At 35.0% G+C, this 27,061-nt stretch overlaps 3 protein-coding genes across 4 annotated transcripts; 2 read left to right on the forward strand and 1 right to left on the reverse strand.

Moving 5' to 3' along the window:
• Positions 1-1,229: 1,229 nt before the first annotated feature.
• On the forward strand, positions 1,230-5,529 carry LOC137810130 (uncharacterized). Its single transcript, XM_068611266.1, has 3 exons — positions 1,230-1,841; positions 1,940-2,056; positions 2,258-5,529. Exons 1-3 carry the CDS (start codon positions 1,743-1,745, stop codon positions 2,438-2,440), a joined length of 399 nt encoding a protein of 132 aa, XP_068467367.1. The 5' UTR covers positions 1,230-1,742; the 3' UTR covers positions 2,441-5,529.
• On the reverse strand, positions 4,791-24,137 carry LOC137810128 (uncharacterized). Of its 2 annotated transcripts, XR_011080837.1 has the most exons (25): positions 23,828-24,137; positions 22,924-23,033; positions 21,110-21,275; positions 20,904-21,004; positions 20,686-20,758; positions 20,450-20,585; positions 20,126-20,283; positions 19,820-19,944; positions 19,644-19,743; positions 16,986-17,082; positions 14,826-14,877; positions 14,533-14,634; positions 14,296-14,442; positions 12,280-12,442; positions 11,971-12,201; positions 11,367-11,527; positions 10,442-10,570; positions 10,033-10,150; positions 8,914-9,109; positions 8,704-8,815; positions 8,471-8,625; positions 6,998-8,123; positions 6,725-6,909; positions 5,918-6,112; positions 4,942-5,662 (listed from the first exon to the last, which is right to left on the reverse strand). XR_011080837.1 is itself a non-coding variant. In XM_068611264.1 (24 exons), the coding sequence occupies exons 1-24, from the start codon at positions 23,958-23,960 to the stop codon at positions 5,192-5,194; spliced, it is 4,830 nt and encodes a 1,609-aa protein (XP_068467365.1). In that variant the 5' UTR covers positions 23,961-24,137; the 3' UTR covers positions 4,791-5,191. The 2 variants fall into 2 exon arrangements, 1 of the variants encoding a protein (XP_068467365.1); XM_068611264.1 differs by having other exon boundaries at positions 4,791-5,662; positions 6,725-8,123.
• Positions 24,138-24,903: 766 nt separating this feature from the next.
• Positions 24,904-26,566, forward strand: LOC137810131 (uncharacterized). The gene is made up of 5 exons (XM_068611267.1): positions 24,904-25,256; positions 25,350-25,608; positions 25,705-25,798; positions 25,884-25,995; positions 26,204-26,566. Exons 1-5 carry the CDS (start codon positions 25,114-25,116, stop codon positions 26,400-26,402), a joined length of 807 nt encoding a protein of 268 aa, XP_068467368.1. The 5' UTR covers positions 24,904-25,113; the 3' UTR covers positions 26,403-26,566.
• The last annotated feature ends 495 nt before the right edge of the window (positions 26,567-27,061 follow it).

Below are 27,061 nucleotides of genomic sequence, written 5' to 3' on the forward strand. Positions count from 1 at the left end.
GGAAAGAAGGTATGAGGGTACGAGGTGCAATGAAATTATTTAAAAAAGTGAAATTATGTTTCTTTCAGAATTATTTAAATTTTTTATAAAGGTTAAAATTGACTTGTAACAATTGATATGAATGTGAAATTGATATCAATGTGAGGTGAAAGTAAGAAGGTGGAGGAAAAATTTACTAAATACATAATATTACATTATTTAATTTATATACAACTTAATGACTTAACTCAAACTTGATGGAGGTTGAGTTTGGACTAGAGGTAAGGATCCATAAAAGTGAAAACGTAGATTTGGAAAAGAAGTTATTGGGCGGTGGCAATGTCCCACCAAAAATGGTTTCTTGGTATGACAGCAAGTATGGTGAGTGCGTAGGCTTTGAGGTTCATTATCGTGTTCCAATGGTTGAGCACAGCACTGATATCAGGGCACATAACCTTGTAGGTTTTGGTTGATGAAGATATAGAGCAAGGCAAGTCCCATTTATAAATCAAAGGCTAAAAATCAACAATATCGACAATTATATGACGCCTATTTCTTCATGCACCCTTACAATTCGGAATGTAAAATCTCATTGTATTTCTTTTTAAAGTTTGAATTAAGTAGTTTAAAAAGTAAAATGTATGCATATTTGAGCTATTTCAAAAAGTAAAAGTTCCATTGTTTGATTTTGTCTTGTTTACAGAACTTGTGATTAATGTTTTAAAATGCTTGAGTTTGATCCTTATATGTCTGGTACAGTATAATTTTAACATTTCACCTTGCTCTTGTATTAAACATAGCAAATTAAAACTTCAACCACATTTATGCTGCATCAAATTGGTTAGCACAGATATACAAGTCGTTGAATATTTTTTGCTTTTCTTCCCTCAAATCTTCACATTTCCTGTGCATTCTGATCATAACTGGTGAGCTTTCAAAAAATGCTTCCAGATTTCTGCAAAAAAGAACGGAGAGGAATTAAAATGCGAACTGTCGGACAAAATGGTAAGGTACAGAGATGATAATAACTTAGTTTAGCTTCCATGGAAAAAAAGTTTTGTGGAAAACTCCAAATATAATGAGAGGCATTTTTAAACACGTGCTTAGTGCTTTAGTGTTATGATGTGGGGTGGCAAATTTCATTTTCACATATCAGATTAGGAATAAGAGAACGAAGGATTTGCAGACAACAATCACATCCATTGGGTATGTTTAGGAATGCATGAAAATGTCCATGACCACTTCAAAGGAGCAAATTAAAATTTCCTATTTAGTAACAAAACATCTGAAAAACCCAGATACATTGAAGATGAAGCTCAGATAGCAACAGTGACTCCACTTTTTATTCTCTAGAAGCATCTTTAATTGGACAGAATCTAATAAATACTACTACATATAAAACATAAATTTCCAATTTCGCATGAAGCTCATATCTAAATTCCAACATAAATGTATTTAGTTACATGTCACAGTCTGTGACATGTAACACAGTCCACAAAGATTCTCTCTCTCTTCCATGTCTGTCAACCACGTTTATTTGTTTGCAATATGAATGTTGAATGGTAGCAAAAAATATCATTAACCAAATCAGATCAGATTTGGTTTTCATATGAAGTTGGTGTTTGGAACAACTGGAACATTTACATTGGTCCGTGGATGAGGCAACGAGCTTAAAGCCTCGTCCTTTTCTTCCTTTTCTTTTTTCCTGCATACAGTTTGCATAACAGATTTGATGTATCATTGAATGTGCAAGGCAGGATAAGATGGAAACTCGAGGGAGTAAGAAAATGGTGGCAATGGAGACAACCATAAAAAATGGGCGTAGGTCCAATAGAGAAAGGAAAATGGGTTTGATACAAGATGTATGTGAATGATATTCATATTCCTTTTATGCTTTAATTCCCCAATTGTTTTTTCTACAACCCCTTTGATGGTGTGGTTATGTGTTAAAACTATGCAGGTTGACGAGTTGAAGAGAAAGCTTAGACACGAAGAGAATGTTCACAGAGCGTTAGAAAGAGCGTTTACAAGACCTCTGGGATCCCTTCCTCGCCTTCCTCCTTATCTCCCCCCACATGTTAGTTCCTGTTTTCACCTTTTCCTTGTGTGCATAGGTGGAACCCAGAAGTGGGCAACGAATGAAGCATGTTTTTCTTTTTCACAGATTGAAGTGTTTTAAGCGATTAATTTAGGAAAACCTCAGATGAAGTCATCTATCGATTGTACTCAATTGTAATAAACTTTTATTTATTTACTTATTTTATACATGGAATTTTAGATACTAGAGCTTGTGGCTGAGGTAGCAGTATTGGAGGAGGAGGTGGTTAGACTAGAAGAACGGGCTGTGAATTTCAGGTTAGCTCTATATCAGGAAGCTGTCTACATTTCCTCTAACTGGAATGCAGAGAATTTGAGGGACTCAATGGACCAGAACTCCATCAAAATCTTTTTCCCAAAGTGAGCTTAATTCAACTACCTAGGCCAGGCCTCAGCTTTCTCTTGCTAAAAGTGATTACAGTAGAAAATTGTTATCTGACATTGTCACTGATTACTCTGGCAAGCTAGTGAACAGCAAACAATTGCCAATAAAACAAGAGTCGCTATCATCAATCCCAGAAGAGGGGTGGCGAAAGAGAAACCACTGTTTTATAGCTCTCTGAAGGATAAGCAATCACTGGAAAATAAAATGGCCAAATTCATTACCACACCGAAGAAGTCTCTGATCGAACAAGAATTAGCTGATATGTGTGTAGATCACTTGAAGTTACAAGCATGCAACGGTGTCCAATTATTGCTGTTCGTCTGTTTTACTTGTTCAGATGGAGAGGATATTTGTAGATCAAGAAAGAGCTCTGAGTTCCTCAAGTTCATTAGATGTTAAGGAGTCAGAGGATATTGTCAAGTGCTTCTGTAGAATATTTATGATAATAGGCACATTCAATGACAAATTAGGGGAATAAAAAATAACTTCCAGTTCTACATCTGCTTGCAGAAAGGAAAAGGATCAGTCGTGTGATCCCTACGGTATCTGTTCAGAATCCAAAGTGAGGGATATTGGTAGATACAATAGTTTGTGTGAGATTAAAGCTTCCAATGTCGATCTCAATCGAAGAGGAAGTGTAGTGTTTCAGATCCATAGATTAAAGTAAGTTTTTACCGGTAATTAAGCCGATGGTTGATACTGTGGGTGTCTATCTAACCTAACAAACATATTTACAAGGTAAGATACCTTTCTGTCACTGACTTTCTACTTATCACTACAACTTAAGACCGAAGAGTTGGGCCTTTGTTTGAGGATTTGATTTGAATTTGATATCATCTTAGTTTGCCTAACATGTTGAGGGTAGCCACAACACAATTATTTGGGTGTATATTTTAGGCATTGAGAATCCTTAAATGATTGTGGCGCTAATGCAGAAGGTACAATATTCTCTATATCTGTCTTTTAAGAACAAGTATTCAAAGAACCAGAAACATTGCTCGTTGCTTGGTCCTTCTCAATCAATCCGTGCTGCCATCCCATGCTGAAATGAGTGATTTTCTCTGTACACTTTTTTATCTGAACTTCTAATGACTTGTTTGTGCTGCTAGAATTTAAGAAAATACTAATGAGAAAGGAAAATGAAATAAAAACATCAAATCACTATTCTAGGTATTTTATGGCAGATTGAACTAACGTGTACACGAACGCCCACATACACACACTACAACAATATTAAGCATTTAGTATCCTGTCAAAATGAAACTCTAAATAAAGACTGATATGGCTAAAACTTGGCAATGCTTGTGCTGTGTCAGGCAAGGCAACAATAAAAGTGGGGGCAGCTGCTAAATGTAATCACAATAGAGCACTTCATCTTGAGACTTCCTTATCACCTGATGTTTGTAAGTACATGGTCTACTCTCTTTATCATGCTTAGTAGATTACAATGCTTATAGCATTCCAATACGAGAACGGTGCTAGTTAGAATAGGATGTCTAGCTTATGCAGCAAACATTATCTACCTATTACTTCTGGAGTAGTGTTTGTTCATCTCTTTATTCTTGGAGATTCTCAATGTGGTTTGGTTTATGTAAAAGGGTTGGGATATCCTTTTGTATCTCTCTTAATTTAATTTCATTCTTTGCTGATAAAAAAAAAATGCTTAGTAGATTACAATTCTTCCATCGATTTTCTTCTTTGCCTTCCTGCGAACGACTTGCTCAAAAGCTGCGAAAAATGATGACATGAAAGTGCGAAGCATGTTTGGCTTGGAATGGTCAGAGCTTTTGGTTACATTTGCACTTTCCTGTGGAAGCTGGTCTTCACCTGCGGTATCTGTTTCTCAAATTAGACAATACTGTTGTTACGTGGACACTGACTTATGCTTTCCTTAACTGTAACTTGGTTTGTGATCAATTATTTGTCTGACAATTTATGACCAAACCAAAGCTGTCATTCAATTTGAAAACAATTTTACTTGAATCAAAATTGAATTTTTTTTTTCAGAAAAAATCTCATATCTGGGATAGGAACTGAACAAACATGCATGGATAAGCTAGGAGATTAACGAGATCATTTTATAATGCAAAATTAAAAGCTTGACACTAGACTCTAAACCCTAAACCCTTAAATGTTACATGCTAAATTTCTTTCTTGACGTGGATAAAATCTTTTTTATGTATCTGCCTGATTTGTTGAATTGATGGAACGCATATGTTTTTTATTATATGATGGTTATATACAGCTTTGCAAGTTGACAATGAGTTAGAAGCATCAAAGAAGGATTACTTACAGGCAGCAGTTGGCAATACAAAGACAAACAAATTGATAATCCCAAAATCACTACTGGTATTTATTTGACTTTGTAAAGGACTTGGAGTCTTTGTTGTATTGGGTAGGCCTCCAACTACCCATTTAACTGAGAAATGAAGCAGTTGAATGGCTTGAAGGAAGAGGAAGACAGCCCTTTGCACAGCTGGTGCAAATGAATTGTGTTTCTATCTTCATAAATGGTCAATATATGTAACAAAATTATTGGAAAACAACATTATGTAATTACATAGAAAGCGTCCCCTTGAGGGAAATTGAAAAAACAAAGGGAAAACTGAAAAGCCGTGTGCCAAAAATGTAGAAATTATAGTTTTCCTAGATCCATACAATGGAGTTGCTTCTCTCTATACAACATCATCGCAAGGAAACACATGGTACAAGCAAATAAATCTTAGCGACTCAACCAAAAGGAGAAGGAACTGGTCCTGCGACTGCATCTGATCTCTTGATGATGCCCATTCCACAGATGATGCATCCAGGTGCTGTGACAGCTGAAAATTTAGATCCACAGAGATCACAGACATCGTATCCAATGGTCGACAACCTGCTTAATGTGGCAGCACAAAATTGTGATGGATCTTCCAACGGATTAATGGACTTGTTAGTCAAACCCCTCTGAACACACAAGTCAATAAGGCTCCTAAATTCCTCCTGCTTGCTTGGAGGTGCTTTAGAAAATAGTAGTTCTAACATTTGCTTCGAATATGCATAATTTTGCACCTCTATATTTCGTTTTATGGCAGTTCGAATGCAATTTATTCTGTGCTTTGCGAGCAGAGGCAATGAGCCTAGATGGCGTGAAAGTCTAGCCATCTCATCTTTTGCGCTAATTGCACTTGGACCATGAACTCTTTGCAAACGTACAATTTCCTGCAGTCAAGAAGACAAATTTAAAGTAATAAAGAAATAAAGAATTTCAATGCAACAATAAATACAGTTTCAAGAGAGCTGCCACTGGTTATTTAGCTACGCAACAAATATTCAGAGTATGGAAAATCTGTAACTACAGATTTACGACAACGCTGCATTATGACCAAGAGAAACAGAAGTTCAACTACCTAATTTACTTGTTGGTCAGAGTCCATTCTATCCATGCCATTAGCAATTGAAGCATAGTAGTAGTACCTGAAGCAGAGTGACTGTTATCTTGTATTGAGCACAGATTGTTGCTTGAGATTTTATATCACTTCCACGAGATTGTTCTTTAGCTAACGCAAGAAAAGCTTCATCAAAGCAAGACAAAGCATCTGAAAGATGATTTAGCTCAAGGTGAGCAAGTCCAGTCTTGAAACATACAGCAGCAGCAGCTTCTCGGGGAACCTGTCATAGGAGCCATAAGACTGGGAACCGAAAAATAATACAAACTATGAAATAGGAAACAGGAGCTACAACACAGTTTTTATTGAAGGAATTTCCACAAGGTCCTTCAGCTTCTGGTATTAGTGTCATATTAGGATTTGTATAAAATTAAATATCAAAGATAAAGACTCAAACATAAGAAAAATGACAGAGGTTCTTAGACTTTTCAAGGGCTAACAGAATCGGGTCACTTTCCCACCTGCAATCTGTGCAGTTGTTACAATACACTCTTCCAAATTTATCCCCTCTTATGTCATCCATTATCCCAACATCCTTCTAATTCCCTGCTGTCCTTGCCTTTCTTCCTAAAATACACCATAGTTATGTGACTCACTACGTTCAGTAAAGTTGACTGTTTGGCTGCGACATTATTAGAAGTAATCACTGTTTATAAGCACACCAGTTCAATCAGACTTTTTTTTCCTGACAAGCCTATTTAATATACAAAATGATTAAAGGAAAAACCATAAAATGAGCATTTATGTTTCTGTATTCCCATATCTTTAATACTATGTTTAGAAAGCATTACTTATCCACGTGTAAATGAATTGGCATGCACATATGTATTTATACCTGTCCCGGTCGTACAGAGGATGATGGAGAAACAGCTTGTGGAGGCTTTCCAGAATCAGAAGTATTTGGTACTCCAAATATACTAAGATCAAGAGGTTGGCTAGAAATTGGTGCCTGAAGCTGTGATGGGGACATGACTGCAGCCTGATCTGAGGATTGTGGTGGGATACCGCCGTCAGGAAGTCCTACAGACTCGATAGGAGACACAGGTTGTTGAACAGCTTGAGGAGAAACATCACCTTGAAGACTAACATCAGATTCGGAAGCACTAACCTGGTTTTGAGTTGCTTTGCCACTTTCAGCTCCTGCAGTAAATCTAGAGAGATAACTCCCAGCAGGAGCCAGTGAAGCAGCAACCTGAAGAGATGGAATTGTATTCTGAAAGAAGTCCTCTGGAATAGGTCCTACTTTAGTTCCCGAATTTGTAACCCCAGTAGTTGGCTGTGAAATTGATTTTGGTTGAGTCAAGGCACTTGTACCAAACAGGTCACCTGGACTTGAAACAGTATGAGCAACCACTCCAGTAGCTGCAGGTGGCTGAGATAGGCCAAGATCTTGGGATCCACTAGTAAATGACATGCTCCTTGTCGGAGTTAACCCTTCACTTAGTTTAAATTTACTAGTGGCTTCTTTAATCTTATTAACATCCACAATAGAAGAGGTAACTGGCTTGTCTCGTATTCTAACACGTATTTTTTTGGTTTTTGATACTCCTTCCTCATCACTGCTGCTATCAGAAGCAGCAGCTCCATACATGGATTTCTTAAATTCTTCTTCTGCTTTAGCCTGTTCATCACTTGAGGAACTCGCAGGCTTTTTGTTAAGACTTGCCAGACCCATTAATGGAACACCTTGCGAATTACCAACCCCTGCATTAGATATGGGTTTAAGTGAAGATACTTCAAGACCAGTTGCTTTAAAATCGTTAGATGCAGGGATGAAGGATTTAACCAAACTATCTTCCATGACCTCAACAACATTGCCTCTTCCTTTAATTAAGCCTAAATAGACACCTATATGATCTATAATAATGGATGGAATTGCACCATCATCAGTCTTCATATATGGCGTTACCTCTGCAGCAAGCTCCCAGTGAGGTATATCCTTTGCATTAGTAGGGGTTTTGATTTCCCAGTTTCCACCACCCCATTCAGGTCCTTTAGGAACCATACTTTCTGCAGCGAAGTTGGCAAATATTCCTTGAGTCCATCCACTAGATCGAATCCGTAAAATCCTTTCACTATATCGCCTCAATTCTGAGTCAAGAGCTTCTTCTTCTAATTTCTGAGCAAGACGCCTCATGGCACTAGGATTAAGGTGGCATATAAATAGATCAAGCAAGCTTTCGTAATCTGCAGTAACTTCAAAGGTTTCTTTTGCACTATCAAACTGACCGAACCTGCAAGTGATATTAAATTACAGAAGTAAACAAACTTTTAAATCACACTAATGCTTTCTTTGGGTATAGTCAACATCACCAGATACAAATGAGTATAGTCAATCAATTGAAACATCCACTAAAAAGGTTAATAAAAAAATCTACAGTTTTCATATATAATATAGAATTTTAGATACATAATAACTTAGCCATTGGCTGGGATAAGAGAGTAAAACATTATCAATATAACAAGTACATTAACGAAAATCAATAATGAGGGAACACGCAATCATCATATTTCAACAGTTCCATTAGACACAATGGCAACATCATAAGTTCAATGAAGTTTCATAGTAACTGTTACCAACCTGATACAGGAATAACCCAACTGTCTGAACCTATGAAATAAATGAGATGTAGGAGGACATTGTGGATAGTCTCTTGAGCGCAGAAATTCGTCTTTTAGAACAGACAAAGCAGTGGAAAAACGAAGAGCTTTCACAGCATAGACACCCCGCATCACCTGATGTTAAAACTAAACATCCTTAGAAGATCAAATTGATCAAAACTAAATGCTGAGACGGAGAATTTTAGCACTTACTTGGGTGAAATGTGGACCTGATTGAGATAATGACACAGCTAAGTCTCCACAAACTGGAGAACCTCTAGCAAGGATGTCCAGAGACCTAGGTGTTATGCGCAAGCTGTCAAACCTTCATTCAAATAAGAATTTACAAAGACACCGTGTCAGCTGTTACAAAGCTTTAACATAAATAAAGAAATGTGAGATTTTTCTGATAGCAAAAGACACCTTGATGTTATTTGGTAGAGTATTTCTGATAGGTCAAGCTTCTGCTCAAAACTTTGTTGCATTGTGGCAAATCCAATAAGAAGAGGCTCAAGAAGACCAACAAGACAACTTTTGACCTGAAACCCCCTCCTCTGTTTGGGATTTATTTCTGTAGGGCTAGCAAGCAATAATCGATCATTCAGAGCACCAATCAAGACTGCATAAGGAATTTATAAAAACATATTAGTAGGACAATACACAGAAAAAAAAATCTTAAGAGCACAAGTTAATTAGTTTTTAATTTCCCCTTTTCTGTTTTTACTTGTACAGATTTGTTTCCCTGTAGTGAGTTTCCCTTTAATTGTGATAGACAAATTTTCTTATGTAAATACAAAGTCAGAATTAATTAGTCAATATATATTTTTGTCTTGAGATGCAGACTATGACTCCAGAAAAAAGACCCACTTCAGGATATATATGTTCTTGAAAGTGCTAGAAGTAAAATGTAGTAAAAAGATCAAGTGTTCAAGGAAGAATCTCGGGCCATATCCTAAGGGGTTTATGAGTTATTGTGGATGGAAACCATTCTTGATCTTAAAGTATGAGGTCCCTGTGGCACTTTTCTGTGACAACAAATATGCCATTAGCATTTGTTAGATTTAGAGAATAGTTGAGAGAAAATTTCTACTCCGAAAATATCATTCAACCCAACTGAAACAATTATACAAGAGGTGTTTATATACTATATACTGCACTCCAAATAACCGACAGTTAGTTCGAGTCTACAGCTGTCGAAAGTAAAGAGCTGCAATATCATTGTTGTACAAGAAGTAAAAGCACGTATTGATTAATCCTTAAGCTTTCCCCGTTTCTGTTTTTATTTGTACAAATTTGTTTCTCTGTAATTAGTTTCCATTTTATTTCCTGAAACTATGATATCAAGATTCTCCATTCATGTAAATACTAGGTTAGAACTAAGACTCACTTAGTACATATCTGTATTCAGCCTTGTACACAATAGTGGGGGAAAAATATTCATCTTTTCCTCGTATCTCAAGTAAAAAAATTGTTTCGAAAATAGAACCCTTAACACAGATGGCTAAGATATTGTGATATCCAACATGCAGTTAGATAATTTACCTGCATTAGGCACACTGACTGACAAGATAGTCCTTACTTTTCCATCCCAGCCGAGTATACTAATGGCAGTGGCAGTAGAAAAAAGAAAGGCAGGTCCTATCCATAAGATTGATCTAAAGTAGACATCAGTTAAGGCCTTAAAATGAAAAATATATCCAACTAAAATATGAAATTAATGGCCCTCTTGGCTAAGGAGGTGTGGAAAATGGGAAGGTGGTTATAGAGAATTGAGTGAGAATGGTTTTCAACCGAAGTAATAGCTTTAAGTAAAAGTGAGTGTAGAGATTATGTTCACCTCCTCATCTCCCATATTTGCTACCTGATCAATCAAGTGTATGATTAATAGGAAAAAATTAATAGGAATAAATGGTTCCTTTATATTAATAGAAAAACAATAATCTAAGGATATTGAAGGAAGCCCATTGTCAAAATTTGTCGAAGTGCCTGCAAGTATGTCAAGTGCTGCTGAAACAATAAGTACTCGATGTGTTGTTAAAATTCCTGCAACGTGTCCCCTGAGAGTCTCTTGCCAGTAAACCTGCCCATTTTGAGAAGAAAAAAAAACATGTATTTGTTACCAAGAAGAACCATATAAAGTCATTCAATATTATTTCTACAAACAAGGAACCTAAACTAATGAGTAATAATGACTTTTACCAAAGGAGAGGCATGTCTATAAGCCTTAGTTTTTCTTTGTGGATGCTAAGAAAGGCCTTCGGTTATACCCATATTACAAGGGAACAATTGGCTAAATAAACTTACATGCAAGTGACTTAACACAATAAAAAATGTGAACAGTGTGTGTATAACACACAATTACAAGTTATCAGTTGGAGATTTTACATGAACTAAAGATATAATCAAATTATAACCTTACAAGCTAGTTTCAAGACGTTAAGTTAAAAGTAGTATTAGAGCATGTGCTAACAAGATTTGTTAGATCTATCTTATCATCTTCTATCTAACTGCTGTCATGATCTATCCACAAATACACAGTCTTACGTTCAAGATGTCCAATTCCATGATGAGGTATGCGGTTTAAAGTTCACTTTCTAAGATAATCTTCAATTGTATCAATACACAACTTATTTTCAGTTTATTATTTTCTTTTCCAATTTTGTCTTCTCTCTTTATATCAAATAATTATTCTTTAAAATTTATGGTTGATATTTTTTTCTCCAAAAAAAGAAGGAATTAAATAACCACACTTCCATTTGAGTCTCCACCTTTTTTTTACTCACTCATCCCTGTTTTTTTTTACCTACTTAATTACAGGGAGAAGGTGTGCACCACTACTCTAGTCATAATTAAATAAGCACACGATTGAATGATACCTGAAGTACAATCTCATTTCTCTTCAACTTGATTGACTTTTTGCCCTCGCCCTTGGTTGATATATAATGCCCATTGGAAGATGAAGTGGTAAGGCGATACCCTTGTATGAGCTTTACTAGTCCAATTTGGCTCCCGTGAGAAGCAAACATCAAAGTTGAATCTGTGACCAAAACAATAAATCAATACTCATACTGCTAGTAAAATAATGGCCAGGTGCAAAAAAAATGTGTTGCTGTGTAAGGGAAAGGATCAAAGGTTGCAAGTTTAGTTAGAACTTTATATTATTAAACTTGGTTATTTTTTCTACAAAATTATATTGACCAATACAACCTTTGAATATAGTAGATATTATCTAAAACTTACAATGTAAATATCAGAGAAGTTCAATTAGAAAAAGTTACAGAGAACGGTAGATGTTTCCATTTGTTTGAAAACTCATGGAGTGCAAAAGGTCTGTAATGTTTTTATGAGAATTACACCCTGTAGGAAGTAATTTATTTTGAGGAAGATTGATTTTATTTACTCCAGTATCAATGGGCCCCATCAGTACAAATGTAAGCAAAAACAAACAGTGACCAAGTAAATATGTATGTATTGAAGCACCTAAAGGAGTTGAATAGATACGATCAACTTCAGTTTCAAACATAAATGGCGTTGGGCCACGAATTGAACCATCTTCAGTTTCTGTAGGTTGATTTTCTTCAAAAAGTTTATCATTGTCCTTTGTTTCTTGTGAGGCTCCTCCTGGTAGTGTATATACTGCCAGCCCTGTCTTGTCATCATCAAGAATAGCAAACTGATTTTCATTCAGACCAATAAATGCTGCATCACGACCTGTAGACGATTACTAGAATTATTTATAGCAACAATGCATGGCCAAACTCGGGAATAAGGAGTTCATATAAAGAATACCTTTCACTGTGCTGCTTTTACTACTTGATGTCATTGCATCAGTATTTTCCCGGTAAAGTACGACTTCATTTGTAGTACCACTAAATTCATAAACCGCAAGAAATAGGTGTTGTTTTATACTGTAAATCAAATATTTTGCTTGATACTCCACACTCCGAGGAATCTATACAAAGTTGCTGACATTAGAAGGTTGAATATTGTTTTCTCTTGTAAAATAAAAATAGTTATAACTTGTCAATTGTCGACAGCTGCATGTGCTTTTATTTCAAAATTTCGAATAAGAGTTTTAGAATATTTAGATAGTTACAATCAAGATTGGATTATTCAAATCTGATCTCTTCTTATTCTTCCTTATTTTTCTCCTTATGATCATTATATTTATTTTCTGATGAGAGTGGTTAAGATCTCCCAAAGCCAGTTTCCTCAATAACTCATGTAATTTTGATCAATCAGTAATACAAATGTCATTTTCTTCTAAAGTTAAATGGTATCAAAGCTTCCGTTCCGTTCCTATGTTCTCCCATAATGTCTTCCATGAATTCTGTCAGCAACAAAGTTGCATCATCATTAGTGGCCAATGCTCTTTTCTTGAATTTTATTTAACAGATTATAATCCAACTTCTGAATGGAGAAGGGTGATTTGAAGCCTCAAATGGAGAAAATATGGAGTAGAAGGGAAAGTCTCTTCCTTTCATTAAGGAACAATTAGAACACTTGTAGAAGTTCTTTTCAACTCAAATGTCTGTTAGTGCCAAAATGGGATTTCGTTTTCTACTGTTTTTTAGTACAACACAAAATTCTAAAACCCTTAGATGTTGGAGTTACTGACCACATGACAAATTGTTCTTAGCTAATTATCCACATATTGTCCTTGTGCAAGTCATAATAGGATAGCAATTCACTTGTATAGAGTACTCTGATCATATCACTAATTGATGTGGAATTTCTAACTCATCCTCTCCGGATGATCCAATGATGAATTGCAAATGACCCAATTGGTCCAACAACAATTGATTGATTCTATATCATTTTATAATTTAGTTTAAGCCTAATCAATCCCACAAAATCAACTACTAAAATGAGGATTCCTCCAATTATATTCATTACTTTGGGCTTGTCGTTAGTTAATATGGAGTCTCTAACATATTGCCAACAGAAAGGGTATAAGATCATGTACAAAACATCCTATTTCAAATTTTGTCACTTGAAAACTTATCCCCTTCCTTTAAGGCTTGTAAATAAAAAATTCACAAAAAACATAAATTCCAAAAGGTATACAAGTTTCAGAGTTCTTGAATGGATGGAATATGTCTTGGAAAAGATGATAGCCGTAGAGAAGAATACTTGGAAAAGCTGACTTAGTGTTAGAGTTCTTTTGTCATTAGCTACCAATTTAGATTGATCATTACAACATGAATGCATCTCCAGGTTTTCATCACATATTATTTAATGAACATCTCCCATGATGTTGTAGCTTTCAGCAAATTTTAACCAATAAGAGTGTTTTAAAGAGTGTATTCCTAACACTCGTCTTAATAAAAGAAGTATGCAGTCTTTAGAAATGAAACAATTATCTAGAGCTTGGTATGAGGTTTGCCTAATTTGTTAATAGGCTAGTGTATGTTCATTTTGAAAGAAATCATACAACATAAAACAATATTCTAGAGGAAGAATTTGCTGGACAACCAAATTTGCAAGCCATTTCTTTCTACTTCACAGCAAGTGGCACACCTTATCTTATGATTGCTTGGATCAAGTTTTGAACATAATCTCTAATGATCCCTTAATTTACGACCTATCTTATCCTTATATTTATTTTATACTCAAGGTGATTAGGATCTCTCCTAGAAAACTCTACCAATACAACTCTCTAATGCAATTGTGGTCAATCAATAATAAGAAATATCATTTTCTTTCTCTTGAAATTTCGTCAATATTAAGCAAATGATAAATTCTATAGAAAAAAGACAATATTATATTTGTTTAACTTACTACTCTTTATAGTCTCTACATTACCGAATTATAAAGCTTCTTGTAGATACCCTCAGATCCAGATAATATATTATATGCCATAAGATTAGGTCCATCCACATAAAAAGCCCTGACAGGATAGTGAAGAACTCGATTCTCTTTATTGAAGAAATTTAGCTCCAAATGAAATGGCTGGTAATGCATAAAAGGTATCAGATGATTGAATAAAAATGTACTAGGAAAACAAACCAATCTCAAACTCAAATGTTAAAGGAATCTTGCCTGTATAACTGGAATGTCCTTCAAGTGATGCTTGGTATCTAGAACAGTGATGAGAGGCAAGCGAGATATTGGAGCAACTTTTGTATTGCCTTCCATAAAATGCTATAAGAAAAATGTAGAAGTACAGAATATGGGTCAAGAGTGAGAAGATTATAAAATATTCTAAGGAGATTAAACTTAGGGCTATAAGGAAATTTGATCCATCCAAATTGGTGGTCAAGCATTAGAGTCACATCTAAGCCATTGCATCATTCATCCTTTTAGGTAAAAGAAAATACAAGAAAGAAATATACACTGTAAAGAAAAGCCTTCCTTGCAATGTCTAGTATTGTAAGATGATTGTGGCTGCAAGGAAGAGAGTAGACAATTAACAAGGGAATAGGATAATTATGAAGTGGAAATAATTACACGTACTGGATAACAAACTGCAGGATAAAATAGTCAAAAGTAATGAGTACCAAAGATATTTGAACATTACAAGCTTCAAATTGCTTAATTTAAGATTAATCTCAGAAAATGTTTTCTCAAAATAAGTTTATTATCATGCAGTAGATTATCTATGACCATTAGAATTGTAGCAGGAAAAAATCGACTGCACAACATCATCTCCATCTCATAATAACAATAGTATAAAAGCATTTTCAATATCTATATACTTAGACAGTATAGTTTATATATCTAATGATGTCATCTTTGAAAAGCTTTGATTTCGGTATTCAAATCTCTTTCCCAACCAATCTCCCTCCTCTCCTCAATTTGCTCTCTTTCTATACATTTTATAATTCAACATTTCGCCCTTTAGGTCCCTCAGATCACTTCATCCCCAATCTCATTGTCTACTACCTCTATAACTGTTTTTATGTCTTGTTCTTCACCATGTTCTCACCTTATTCCACATTTGTCTCCCTCCCTTTCTCATTCCAGTCCTTCTCCTCCTACAAGTGAATTATGACAAATTCAAGATAAACACGGTATAGTAAAACCCTGTCTCCATCTCCTTTTACTACTCACTCATGGAACCTAAACCTATCAAACAGGTCATGCATCCTACTTAGCTAAAAGCTGCTAAAGCTTAACGTATGCTGTACTTAGTAACAGTACTTGGTCAAATCACTCTACCATTGGCTGTGAGTGTTTCTGGATAAAGACAACGGTTGAGAATCAAATTACAATATTTTGATATGAATATCTCTTTCAAGGGAAATAAAACATCCTCTAATCATGTCTAATGAATGCAATAAGGCCATATAATCATGCTTCTGTGGTGTATTCTAACACAGTTTTACGCTCAATGCGCCTCTATTTTATCTCATGTAACTTGGTATATAATACCCTGTTTTTCTTTCATATGAAATTTGTAAATTAGTTTGGAGTGTGGCACAACTATATGCATATATAAAGATCTAATGACTCTTTTAGCCCCACAATGCCTTCATGGCCCTATGGTTGCTTATATTGGGCGAGTTCATGCAGCTCTCCATGAATTCAATGATCTCCTGCCACCAGCTACTTTTATCCCCACCGAGGTCAGGAAGGAATTGGAGAATCATAGTACTTTTTTCATGACTTTGGCTTTCTATGATGGATTGCCTCAGGAATATTCTGTCCTTTTCCCCATTCACATCTTTATGTTTCCTCCTTGTGTCTTTAGTTCCACCTACTTTCTTCATAACTTTACCTTACCTTAGGCCTTGTCAAATTTGCACCGAAAACATATAAATGTGTCTTATGAGGGTAAATTGATCACAAAAAGATCAATGAGTCTATGACGCTATGAGCAATGTGTCTCTCTTGCTTACAATCTTATTCTTCATGGCCACACCAAGCACATGCAATTGGATTTCCTTTTTTTCTGCTAAAGAGTAATTAACAACAACTGCAAGTTGTGCATATCCTTCGTTCTTATTAATTTGCCGATATTTGATCAATGATCTAACTCCAACTTGGTTTGTTGCTCTTAAAGACCAACATTGGAGTAGTTGAGTCTCTAGCTTATTCTATTCATGAGCTTGGGGAGGGTATTAATATAAGAGCAAAGTTTACTTTGTAAACAGATTTTTGTATGACTATTGTTATCCTATTTGTGACAAATGTACTCTATAACTAACTCTTGGTTACAATATATTAGTCAGCTAGTCTCTTGGTGTTGTACATCTACATATAATTGATCTCTTACCTGTTGTAATCAATTAATTCAATTTTTTAAAATACTAATATGATTCCTCTCATTTTCTCTCTGCTACTTAATATGCAAGTATAAATATTGAGTGTAATTTCATAATTCAAAATATAATATAGTAGTACCTAGTCAAGATTCAAGACTAAAAACTCCAAGCACAAAAAATAGAGAGATTTTGAATTAGAACAGCATAATTTACAACGGTTTCTAACCACCAGTTTTCCATAAAATACTAGTTAAATTTTCCTCTACTCAGTTGTAGATTTGAACTCACCCTTTCAAATGATGTTCTTGTAATTGAGCTTGTAGCTGATGGTCTGCTAACACTCCAGATGAACCCAAGGTTGATAACTTTTCTTTTATAATAGATGCTGCATAGCATCTTTATCTTTAGCATAGATCTCATTAAAGATCTTCATCATTAAAACAACAATTATCTTGCAAATATGACATGAATGACACTAATATAGGCAATGAAGTGAAAAGACTCAACATTACGCAGTAATAAGTATCAAAATACGCACAAAATAAAGAGTATGTTAAGAAAATAAAAAGATAGATCAAAATAACAATTTTGTCCAAAACTCCAATTAAAGACTCTCAGAGTACATAAACTTAAAAGAATTTTTGCGTGGGATAATTGTTGTATTGCTTTTCTTTCTCAACTCAATGAGTGATTTGAGCCTTTACTTGTTAGGACCAATACTTTTAGTTAGTCACTGTATATCTGCATGGAAAACCTACAACTGAGTAGTCAATTTTTACTTCAACAAATTTCAGCTTCTTATTCTTAGAGAATTCAATTGCAAGGTTTTCTAAATTCTTTCAAGGTATCTACAGCTGGTACAAATCTTAGGGCCCAATTCTCTCTTCTCTTTTCCCACCTATGTTGCATTTTTGCACGAGTTAGCCTCCTCTTCTTCTCTTTGATTCTTGTTTTACCTTCTTCTCATCTACATATGACGGTCTTTTTCATGAAAGGTACATCTTTCAAGAGAGGCTAAGGGCACTAACCGCTATCTTACAAACCACTAACCGCTACTTTATAAATCATTAACCGCTACCTTTCCATTTATTCCTTACATTTTCCCTATAATATACCTTCCAAGTCCTATCCTATTTTTTCTCCTAACAAAAAGTCATGTAAAATCTGCTATTTTACGCATTCTAAAAAGCCAGTGTGGGAGTAGGTTCTCCTAGTCTAAACCTATCATGTCAATCTTCTCTTGTACTCTTTTATGCAATCTATACATATACTATTGTTGCTAAGTTAAATACTCACTCAAGCATTCTTCCTTTAATCAAATATTTAAGTTGATTTCAGAGCAGGTTCAATCACTCTGATCTCATTTCCATTGTTGCTAACTAATACTATTCGCAGTTGCCAATTGTTGTCAACAAGCACCACCTACTACCACTTTCCACCTCCAACCACCACTTTTCAGTGAATTTTCAGAAAACCTCAAATTTGATTTACCTTCTCAAGTCTCACACTCACAAGGTCCAAGAGTTGTCTTGTTGAAAACTATCCTCTTGTTTCTGCAAATGACATCTGCAGACCCAATTTTTTCAATTTTCGGAAATAAACGGTAAGAATTATTTGTCACAGGCTGCCTCTGTAGAGTTGTGTCTCCTAAGTCAAAGATACCATGATAATCTTGAAATAGAATTTAAACCAAGTGTCTATTGAGGAATAATGAAAGAAACTTGACTTCCAATTGTGTGCATGTGGCAGTCAATGGAACCAAATATATTGGAGACTCTCAAAACCTTCAAGACATGTTGCTCATTTTAGAGGAGGGTTCAAAGTGTTTTTGCTAATAACATTCAACGATAGTATGGCTGATAAAAAAAAAATTCAACATAGTATGACTCTACAAAAAAAGTTGGTCTCTCTTAAACAAATTGATCATGATATCATATCATACATTGCTCAACCCCAATCAGTTGTATTAGAACTTAAATGTTCGTAGAGGCTAACTCATTAGAAAAGGTGAAGAAGAAACTTAGCAAATTATAGATGATACTGGTTCTTCGTTGTTTGAATCAAGACTTTGATCACGTTCGTGGCCAAATTCTTACTAGTGAAGAGATTCCTTCAATGGAAAGTTTTAACGGCAAGGCTTCTTCATAATCCTTCTCTAAAAAAAAGTTCAGGTACTCCTGAGTCTGTTGAATCTTCGACAATGATATCTACTTATAGAAGGGGAGGCCGTGGAAACCAAAGAGGATGTGGTGTGTTACTCCTTGCATGAATTCCCTTAGAGAACAGAAAATGTTTTTAATTTCTAGACTATTGTGATTTTAAGATTTTAATCTCCTAATTTCTAATTGGTTATTTCAAATTTTCTCCTTCCATCTCGATTTCGTTCAGTATTTCAAGTTTGTTCAAAGTGAAAAGACATTTCTTTTGTTGTTCATTGATGTCAAAAAATTCACACACAAGCATCGTGATAATGACAATTTTGTCAATACAGTAAATGTACCTTTTTAGGTTATAGAAGTACAAACATTTTGTGTTTTAGTTTGTATATTGCATTTACACTCTCATTGTGATGCCATTCTGTCACATTAACTAACTCCATCAAATGGAATTAGGATATAAGGACCATAGTGTAAAGGATAGAAAATTTTAGGCAACCAAAAATAACTAGATTAAAATCTGAGACCAAAGGTGATAATCACAATAGCTAGGCCACTAAAACATAAACTATTTAAGCACACTTAAGATTTTAGAATAGAGACCATGACACTGTGAACTATCTTAATATAGTTTTCTTTCAGGTTGGTCACTCACTACACATCGCTATCCGAGACTGATATCGATGGAATGATGGAAAATAGAAGCACAAATTGGCAGATGTTAATTGAAATAGAAAATATCTTACATACTAAAGGATCTTTAGATTCTAGCTAAATAAAAATCAATCACCTGATGATCCCCGTGCACTTTGCAAAACTGAATAAAGTTTCTTTCTCCTTTCTCTATTGTATGTGGTCTTATTTCTCGAAGTTTCTCCACTTGTTACATTCTATTAAAATAAACAACAAATTCATAAATCCAATATTCACAGGCAAAGGTATAAATAATGGAAGGTTTCACGTAACTGCAAATACGAGTGCTGCTAAATTAGATTTTGGATGAAATTCTAAAGCTTTAATTCGTGGTAAGGGATACACAGCTTCTCCACCCTTTTGAGAAAGGATGCGAGGGATATCAAGTGCTTCAATTGCTGTATCGAATGTCAAAAGTATTAGCCAACAATGTTTAGTGAAATGAATAAAAGAGTGAAGCAAGATGATTGCTGGAATTATCCTTCTCTCTATCTTTCTATATTCTAAAGCATTCTATACAAGAGAAACAAACTGTCAAAAACCAACAGAAAATTTAGAGTAGAGTCAAAGTTAGCTAACCAGCAGGCTCAAAAAAACTTGCTGGCGTAGGAGGTGTGTTAAGATTAACTATAGCCCGTGTTTTCCAAACTTGCAGTCCATCCCTTGATAGGGTTACAAGTAAGTTCAAAGTGGTTAGCCAAGCAACTGATGTTATTGGTTGTGATCCAACTTGAGTTCTGAAAATGAAATAATATAACCATCAGAACCCAACACAAACAAGCCTCAACATGAGTATTCCAACAATTGACTGCAAGAAAACAACAAATTCAAAATACATAACCACGATACAAGGTCTCTAAGTTACAGAAAAGGGAAATCTCAGCCATAGCCACAGTTACTCACAATCCAATCATACTAGGTCTCTCAGTTGATACATCCCATGCCAATAGAGTACCACGTCGATCACCAATAAATATCCATTCTAGAGTTGGGTGAAATGCAAAAGCACCGGCACCATTAAGCTTTATAGTATTGTCAACTGAATAGGAAACAAAATATAAATAACAGTATAAGGATATGACTCACAAGAAAATATAAACCATCTCATCAAGAATAGAATGTGTCGGGAGTCATCTCACTTTGAAGTGTGTAATGAACAGCATAGGTGTGAATGTTATATGCTCGAATCAAACCTTCTGCATAAGCTACGTACTAGGACAGAAAAGCAACGGAGTCAAAAGGACAGAGCTGAAGTATCATTAGAGGAGAGACCTGAAACTAAGTCTTTATTGCAACACAAATATGCATAGCAGGAACCTGCTAAAAGTGATTACAAACAAATATATTAAATAAATACCAGAACGGGAAGGCGAGGATGACAAGCAAGATTCACAATAGGCTTCTTCAAGTCTGTCTTGATTTTTGTGGGTGCTCTTCCGCCTTCAACAGTTCCAACAACTTCATTCATACAAAAACAAATATAGACCAAAGATATTAATATTAGTAGTCAAATTGGAGACAATAACACATCTAACTTCACATGTGAAAAACCAGACATCCAACCTGTCACACTCATCCGTCTATGGAATCCAAAAAACACAATAGGTAGGCGTGAGGTCAATGCCAGATGAACTTCTGCCTCAGAAGAAATTTGCTCACTCTTCTTCTCTGCTGAATGCAATACACATGTTTGCTCTAAGTCAAAATCACAAGATCGTATTGTACAATCCTGCGGATGGAAAAGCAACAGTTGTATTCAGTATAGAAGATCTTTGCTGTCACAACTCAAAACATAAACCAATAAAAACAGGACTTGGGAACATTACATTCACAAAAAACCTTTGGATTTAAAGTTCCTTTCACGAAGATCATGTATACAAAATTTTATTTTAATCCAAAATTATTTGATACTTCATTCATATAGATCAAATTTTACATAAGTATAAAAGATCAAAGATTATTTGGTCTTTAAAAATATACTAAAATATGAATTATATAGTTACTTTTTTCTTCTTGTTCAATATTGAAAAAATTTGACATAAACAATCAAGATGATATAAAATTATAATTAATTGAACAGACAAAAAATCAATTTTTATCTAAAGTTATTGATGGTGTAGTGATTGAAATAAGTTACATCGGTATAATATGATCTCTCCTCATTAACTAATGATAACATCAAAATAAAATTATTAGATAGATAATACACCAAGCTCATAAGAAATACCTTTGCATAAAAGAGACTCAAAAAAGGGAGAATGACATCCTAACCAAATATCAAGGTATAATTTAAATAGAAAAATGAATTAGTAAATTATCTTCCCAAACAATTCGAGTACGTGAAACCTCTCAACATGCCTAACTCAGTTACCCTAAAATCAGAAGAAATATTTACTACAGCAAGACTTTCTTAACAAGCACATTTTTTTCTTATTTTGAAGGATAAAAGGAGGAAATTCAACCAAATTGCAGTCCAAATCTTATGTCATAAATCCTTTATGTCCATTTTATTGCTAAATATTCCACACGTATATAATTTCCAGTATTTTTCCTAAAATTGTTTTTTTTTTCTGAACTGATCTTAACCATGTAAATGCAGCTACATCCTAGAATCTTCTCCTCATTATTCTAAGGAAAATGTTTCTTTGACACTCTCGAAAAATTACATTCACTTCACAATCCACTTTAGTAATATATGTTAGAATTTTAAATTAAAAAATAAAACAAATAATATTATTTAGGGATGTTTAGTGTTTTTAATTTGATGGGTGTTAAAGTATCATCCCCCTTATCTTAAATATACCAATGAGGACCTGATTTGCAATTTTTTTTTCATATCTAGCCAAAAATACAAAAACACATTTCTGAAAATTTATCAACTGTTAGGAGAAGAACTCGATAGGCTATAACATATTAACCATAAGTATAATATTAGTAATATTTTTCCCTTCCACAGTCCATACTTAATGGGAGAAGAAGTTTCACAAGTTCTGGGAACTGAAGCATTAGAAAAACAAATGTTACCACAGTGTCATAAATTGGAGACATTTGATCACACAATGTCATTGAGCTCAAGTAAGACCAAATCCTCATAGATGTGTTCATCATGAGATCCCTCTGAACAATTTCCTTCATTGCCTTACTTTGGTCTCCCACTTCCCTTTTTCGTAAAACTAAAATCCATGCAATTTACTCTCCTCACTAGTACTTCCAGTACTCTTCTTATGTCAAACCACTTTCACCGATTTCCTAACATCATTTCTTCATCCAGTTTCCAATCAATATCTCCTCAAATACTTGCATTTTGAATACTAAAGAAGGTATTACCTTAAACTACAAAAGAAAATTGCACATAATGGAAGTCCGGTAGGTCCAACCTGGAGAACTGCAATCACAGTATGCCCTCTTGTTGGATTGTATAACATTCGGACAACTGGAGCACCAATGTTAAGAGTAGAAATCTTGCTTCCTGTTAATGCATCAAATTCTGCAGACATGGAAACAGACTAAGTAGGAACACATTTGCCAAAAATATGTCAAAAAGAAAATAATGCAGCAAAAAAAATTGGCAGATCTACCCAAACGGTTGATTCCCAAGTGCATCAAGTTAAATTTTTTTATCAGTTAAATAAAAGAGAGCATTTGAGATGACACAATCCATATACAAAATGTAAAGATTAACAAGTTGGCACAAGACAACAAACCAACAAAAACAAGAGAACAAACATGTGAATACTTAAAAACGTAAAAACATGAAGCAAATACACTTCATAAGTTTTCCAGTACCCAATTCCTCATTTTACCAAAAATTAGTAGAAAATCCAAACCAAAACTAAACAAAACACATAAGCTCCAACATTTGTTTGGATACCACCCCCAAGAGAGCTCCAAAGGCTAGGTGCATGAAAACTCGGATATAATGGATCAACAATGAGGGCTGCTTTTATCAGTACATTCCTTTGGAAATGAAAGCTTCAAGATAAGTTAAGCAATGTTTAGCAGGCATTACGCTATGGTGGTTTACAGAGTTATTTAGTTAGGATTTTCTTATTTTAGACGGGCTTTTTACTTATTATTAGTGAACAAAGACTTTAAATGTATCATTGTTTTAAGTTTAGTTATGAATGAGCTAACCAATTCTTCCATCAAAATAATGGTTCATACTTTGCCTTGTTGCATTGCTTCTCACATGTTATAAGTAATGATACAGACGCATCGTGTATTCGTTTCCCAAATCTAATAATATCCCAAGAGAGAGTGACAATACAGTGAGGTACTCACCAACTATGAAGGTTCCGATGGCGACGGCAACGAGTGCCTGATGAGGATGGAAGGTAGCAGCATGTGGCTGCAGAGGTCTCACGCCAAGCCCAACATGGCGCAGATCAAGATGCTGCAATGTTGTCCACTCCATGGACACGGTTCCACCTACGATTTCATCCTTACCTGTAGAGTTTAGAATACCGAATGGAGAAGAGGATGCAGACCTTGATCGGGTTCAGAAAAGGCTAGAATGGTAGCAAGAACAACTCGTAACTGTAAAATGGATATCCAACAGTAATGAACTGCAAAATAGCGCCACCCAACGACCAGGTCCTATTTAAAAAGTTTCCATCAAATTTATAAAATCCATTATTTTTATTGATTTTTATAATTTTATATTTGGTAATTTTTTTATTTAGGAAGTTAATCGAATTTAAAAGAGAAAAAAATGTATATGAAAAAGTAGTTACAAAATATATAGTATGATTTTGTGTATTCCAATTAAGTAGCTTTAGAGTATGTTTGGATTGAGAGATATGATGTTTGAGGATTTGAGGGAGTGAATGTCTGAGGATATGATGTGGAAAAAGTGAGGTTATTTCGGTGTGTTAGAATGAATGCGTGATAAATGTTTATGCAAGTTTGTGAGTGATAGAATAACTGTAAAAGAATTTATTAAAAAATAAACAACTTTCACGTATTCATAGATTTAAAAATTATAATTAAAAAATGAATATGTATTAAATGTAATAGGTATATAATTAACAGACAGTAAAGAAAAAATTCCATATATTAAGTAAAATCTCACATATAAAACTATAATAAATTAAGTTAAAAACACAGTTATTTTTCACTATGTTATGGATTTAGGTGGTGTATTACTTATAGAAAAATTGTAAAATTATATATTTGAAGTTTTGAAAGTATGGGGATAAGTGATGAAGTGGATGTGGATCTAACAAAAGAAAGCATATTGTGAGTGAGAGAGGCATGTGTTAGAAGGCCCCATGTCTCTCTGTCCTTCCAGCTACAATTATAGTTTGGGCCATATCCATTATTAAAGTACACTCTCTCTTCTTTTTCTTTCCACTAATGGAATTCTCCACACCCTTCACATTTCATACTAATAAAGGAATGTTACGTAACCTCCTGAAAATGACAAACCCCCCACTCTTCTTCTCCATCTTCCTTTTCAGGATAAAGACATCCATATATATCTTCCTTAAAGCTTAAACAACAAACTCAAAAACAAATATTCTAACTCTTCCTTTCATTAACAAAACTTAGCATATAGTTGGTTGAAGATGATAAGAAGCACCGCAAACTCTACCTCCTCCCGAGGCATTGCTGCTATAGTCGGTGTGGGTCCCAAGCTGGGTCGTTCCATCGCCCGCAACTTCGCTCACCATGGCTACACTGTTGCCATTCTCGCTCGCGATCTAGGCTCGTTCATATTATTATTATTAATATTCCATATATATAAACTCTGGTATCATGTATAAATAGTATGGTGATGATGATGATGTATATTTACAGGTAGATTGTCGAGAGTGGCGGAAGAAATAGCGAGGGAAGAGAAAGCACAGGTGTTTGCCATACGTATAGATTGTTCCGACTCCAAGAGCGTGAGGGATGCATTCGAAGGAGTTCACTCCCTCGGATTCGTGGAGGTTCTTGTCTATAATGCTAACTACCAACCCCTCTCTCCCCACCCCGTCTCCTTCCATCACATCCATCTCGACACTTTCCAAAATTCAGTGGCGGTTTCCGCCGTCGGTGCCTTCCACTGCGCTCAACAGGTTCTCTTCTCTTCCTTGGCCCTGACAAATTAGCTAGGTTTGTCCTATATACCAGTGGTGTTTAAGATTTTTGAGGCGGTGGAACGAATGAATCAGGTGTTGAAGGGAATGGTGGAAAGAGGGAAGGGCACGATCCTTTTCAGTGGGCGTTCTGCCTCAGTAAATGCCATAGCTGGATACTCCCAAATATGTAAATGAACAAGCATGAATTTGATTGTTAGCACCAAATCCAGTTGTTTTGATAAATTGAATGAATGAATATAATGTTGGGACAGGCTGTGGGAAGTTCGCGTTGAGAGCACTAGCACAATGCTTGGCGAGGGAATTTCAACCTCAGGGAGTGCACATAGCACATGTAATCATTGACGGTGTTGTTGCCCCACCCAGGTTCGTTTTTGTTCTTCATCGGTCAATATATTCCCATATTCAACTCCTGCTTTTCCCATCTTTATGCATGCATGCGTCAACATATAACATCCCTCCGCCCCAAAAAGGAAACATATCTATGCATGAATATATATTGAATCGATGAATAATGCTACAGAGTTTGTATTAGGTTTATAATTAATCGCATGTTTTGGTCGTGCATGTATAGTTATTGTCGGAGAAAATCAGGTTCAGTTGGGGATGAAAGCATAAGCAGTAGAGAGGATGAGGGCACAGTGGACCCAGATGCCGTGGCTCAAACATTTTGGCACTTGCACATTCAGGACCGAACCGCTTGGACCCAAGAAATGGACCTGCGTTCCAACACTGCTACATTCTTCCAAGCTTCTTCCTCTGTTGTACAATGAATTATTAAGGACCAATTTCCCATTTTTAATGTTTCATTTTCTCCTAATTGTTCTTTAGGAGAACGTATATGATATTTCTTTGTAGCTCTAATAAGAGAAGCTTTTTGCTTTTGGCACTGTACTAAACTTTGATTATAATGATCATCAGGTAATCATTACTGTTATATTTGTATGGTGAGATATGTAATTAAAGAAGGAAGAAATTAAGATTTAGATATACAAATGATTTTGGTGCTGTCGAACCCAATGATTATATCGAGAAAAGGGTCGATAATAATGGATCCAGTTGCAGCAGAAGTGGTGGAGCATGGTATGGGCCCAGCATTGGAAAAGGGTGCATGGATAGAAGCACCGCTTCGTGTTCTTTCCTACCACACATAAACTCTATTCACAATTAAAGAAGTAAAATGCATTCACTATACAATCTAAAATATTAATATTTTAATTAAATTTATTTTATTTTTTGACTTAAAATACCAACATATATTATTATGTTATTAAAATAGTTATTAAAAGGGTGTAATTTTTTGGGGTGGGTGTGACAGTATAGTTTTTCTTTAGCTTAACATTAAGAACTCCAAAAAGAATAATTAGCCTCTTAGATTCCCCTATCAAGACAAGGTTAACGTAAATTATGTATAGAAATGGTTGAAATTAGA

The sequence above is a fragment of the Phaseolus vulgaris genome, chromosome 2, assembly GCF_000499845.2.
Source record: "Phaseolus vulgaris cultivar G19833 chromosome 2, P. vulgaris v2.0, whole genome shotgun sequence".
In the NCBI taxonomy this organism is placed as follows: domain Eukaryota; kingdom Viridiplantae; phylum Streptophyta; class Magnoliopsida; order Fabales; family Fabaceae; genus Phaseolus; species Phaseolus vulgaris.

Excerpts from the sequence above, each read along its gene's own strand:
- LOC137810131 (XM_068611267.1), top strand. The coding sequence starts at position 25,114 with ATGATAAGAAGCACCGCAAACTCTACCTCCTCCCGAGGCATTGCTGCT. Across the intron at positions 25,257-25,349 it reads CTCGCTCGCGATCTAGGCTC|ATTGTCGAGAGTGGCGGAAG; the intron begins GTTCATATTATT and ends ATTTACAGGTAG. Across the intron at positions 25,799-25,883 it reads AGCTGGATACTCCCAAATAT|GCTGTGGGAAGTTCGCGTTG; the intron begins GTAAATGAACAA and ends ATGTTGGGACAG.
- LOC137810128 (XM_068611264.1), bottom strand. The coding sequence starts at position 23,960 with ATGGAGTGGACAACATTGCAGCATCTTGATCTGCGCCATGTTGGGCTT. Across the intron at positions 14,635-14,825 it reads GGAAGGCTTTTCTTTACAGT|CATTTTATGGAAGGCAATAC; the intron begins GTATATTTCTTT and ends TTTTTCTTATAG. Across the intron at positions 12,202-12,279 it reads TAAAAGCAGCACAGTGAAAG|GTCGTGATGCAGCATTTATT; the intron begins GTATTCTTTATA and ends AATCGTCTACAG.
- LOC137810130 (XM_068611266.1), top strand. The coding sequence starts at position 1,743 with ATGGAAACTCGAGGGAGTAAGAAAATGGTGGCAATGGAGACAACCATA. Across the intron at positions 1,842-1,939 it reads AAATGGGTTTGATACAAGAT|GTTGACGAGTTGAAGAGAAA; the intron begins GTATGTGAATGA and ends AAAACTATGCAG. Across the intron at positions 2,057-2,257 it reads CTCCTTATCTCCCCCCACAT|ATACTAGAGCTTGTGGCTGA; the intron begins GTTAGTTCCTGT and ends ATGGAATTTTAG.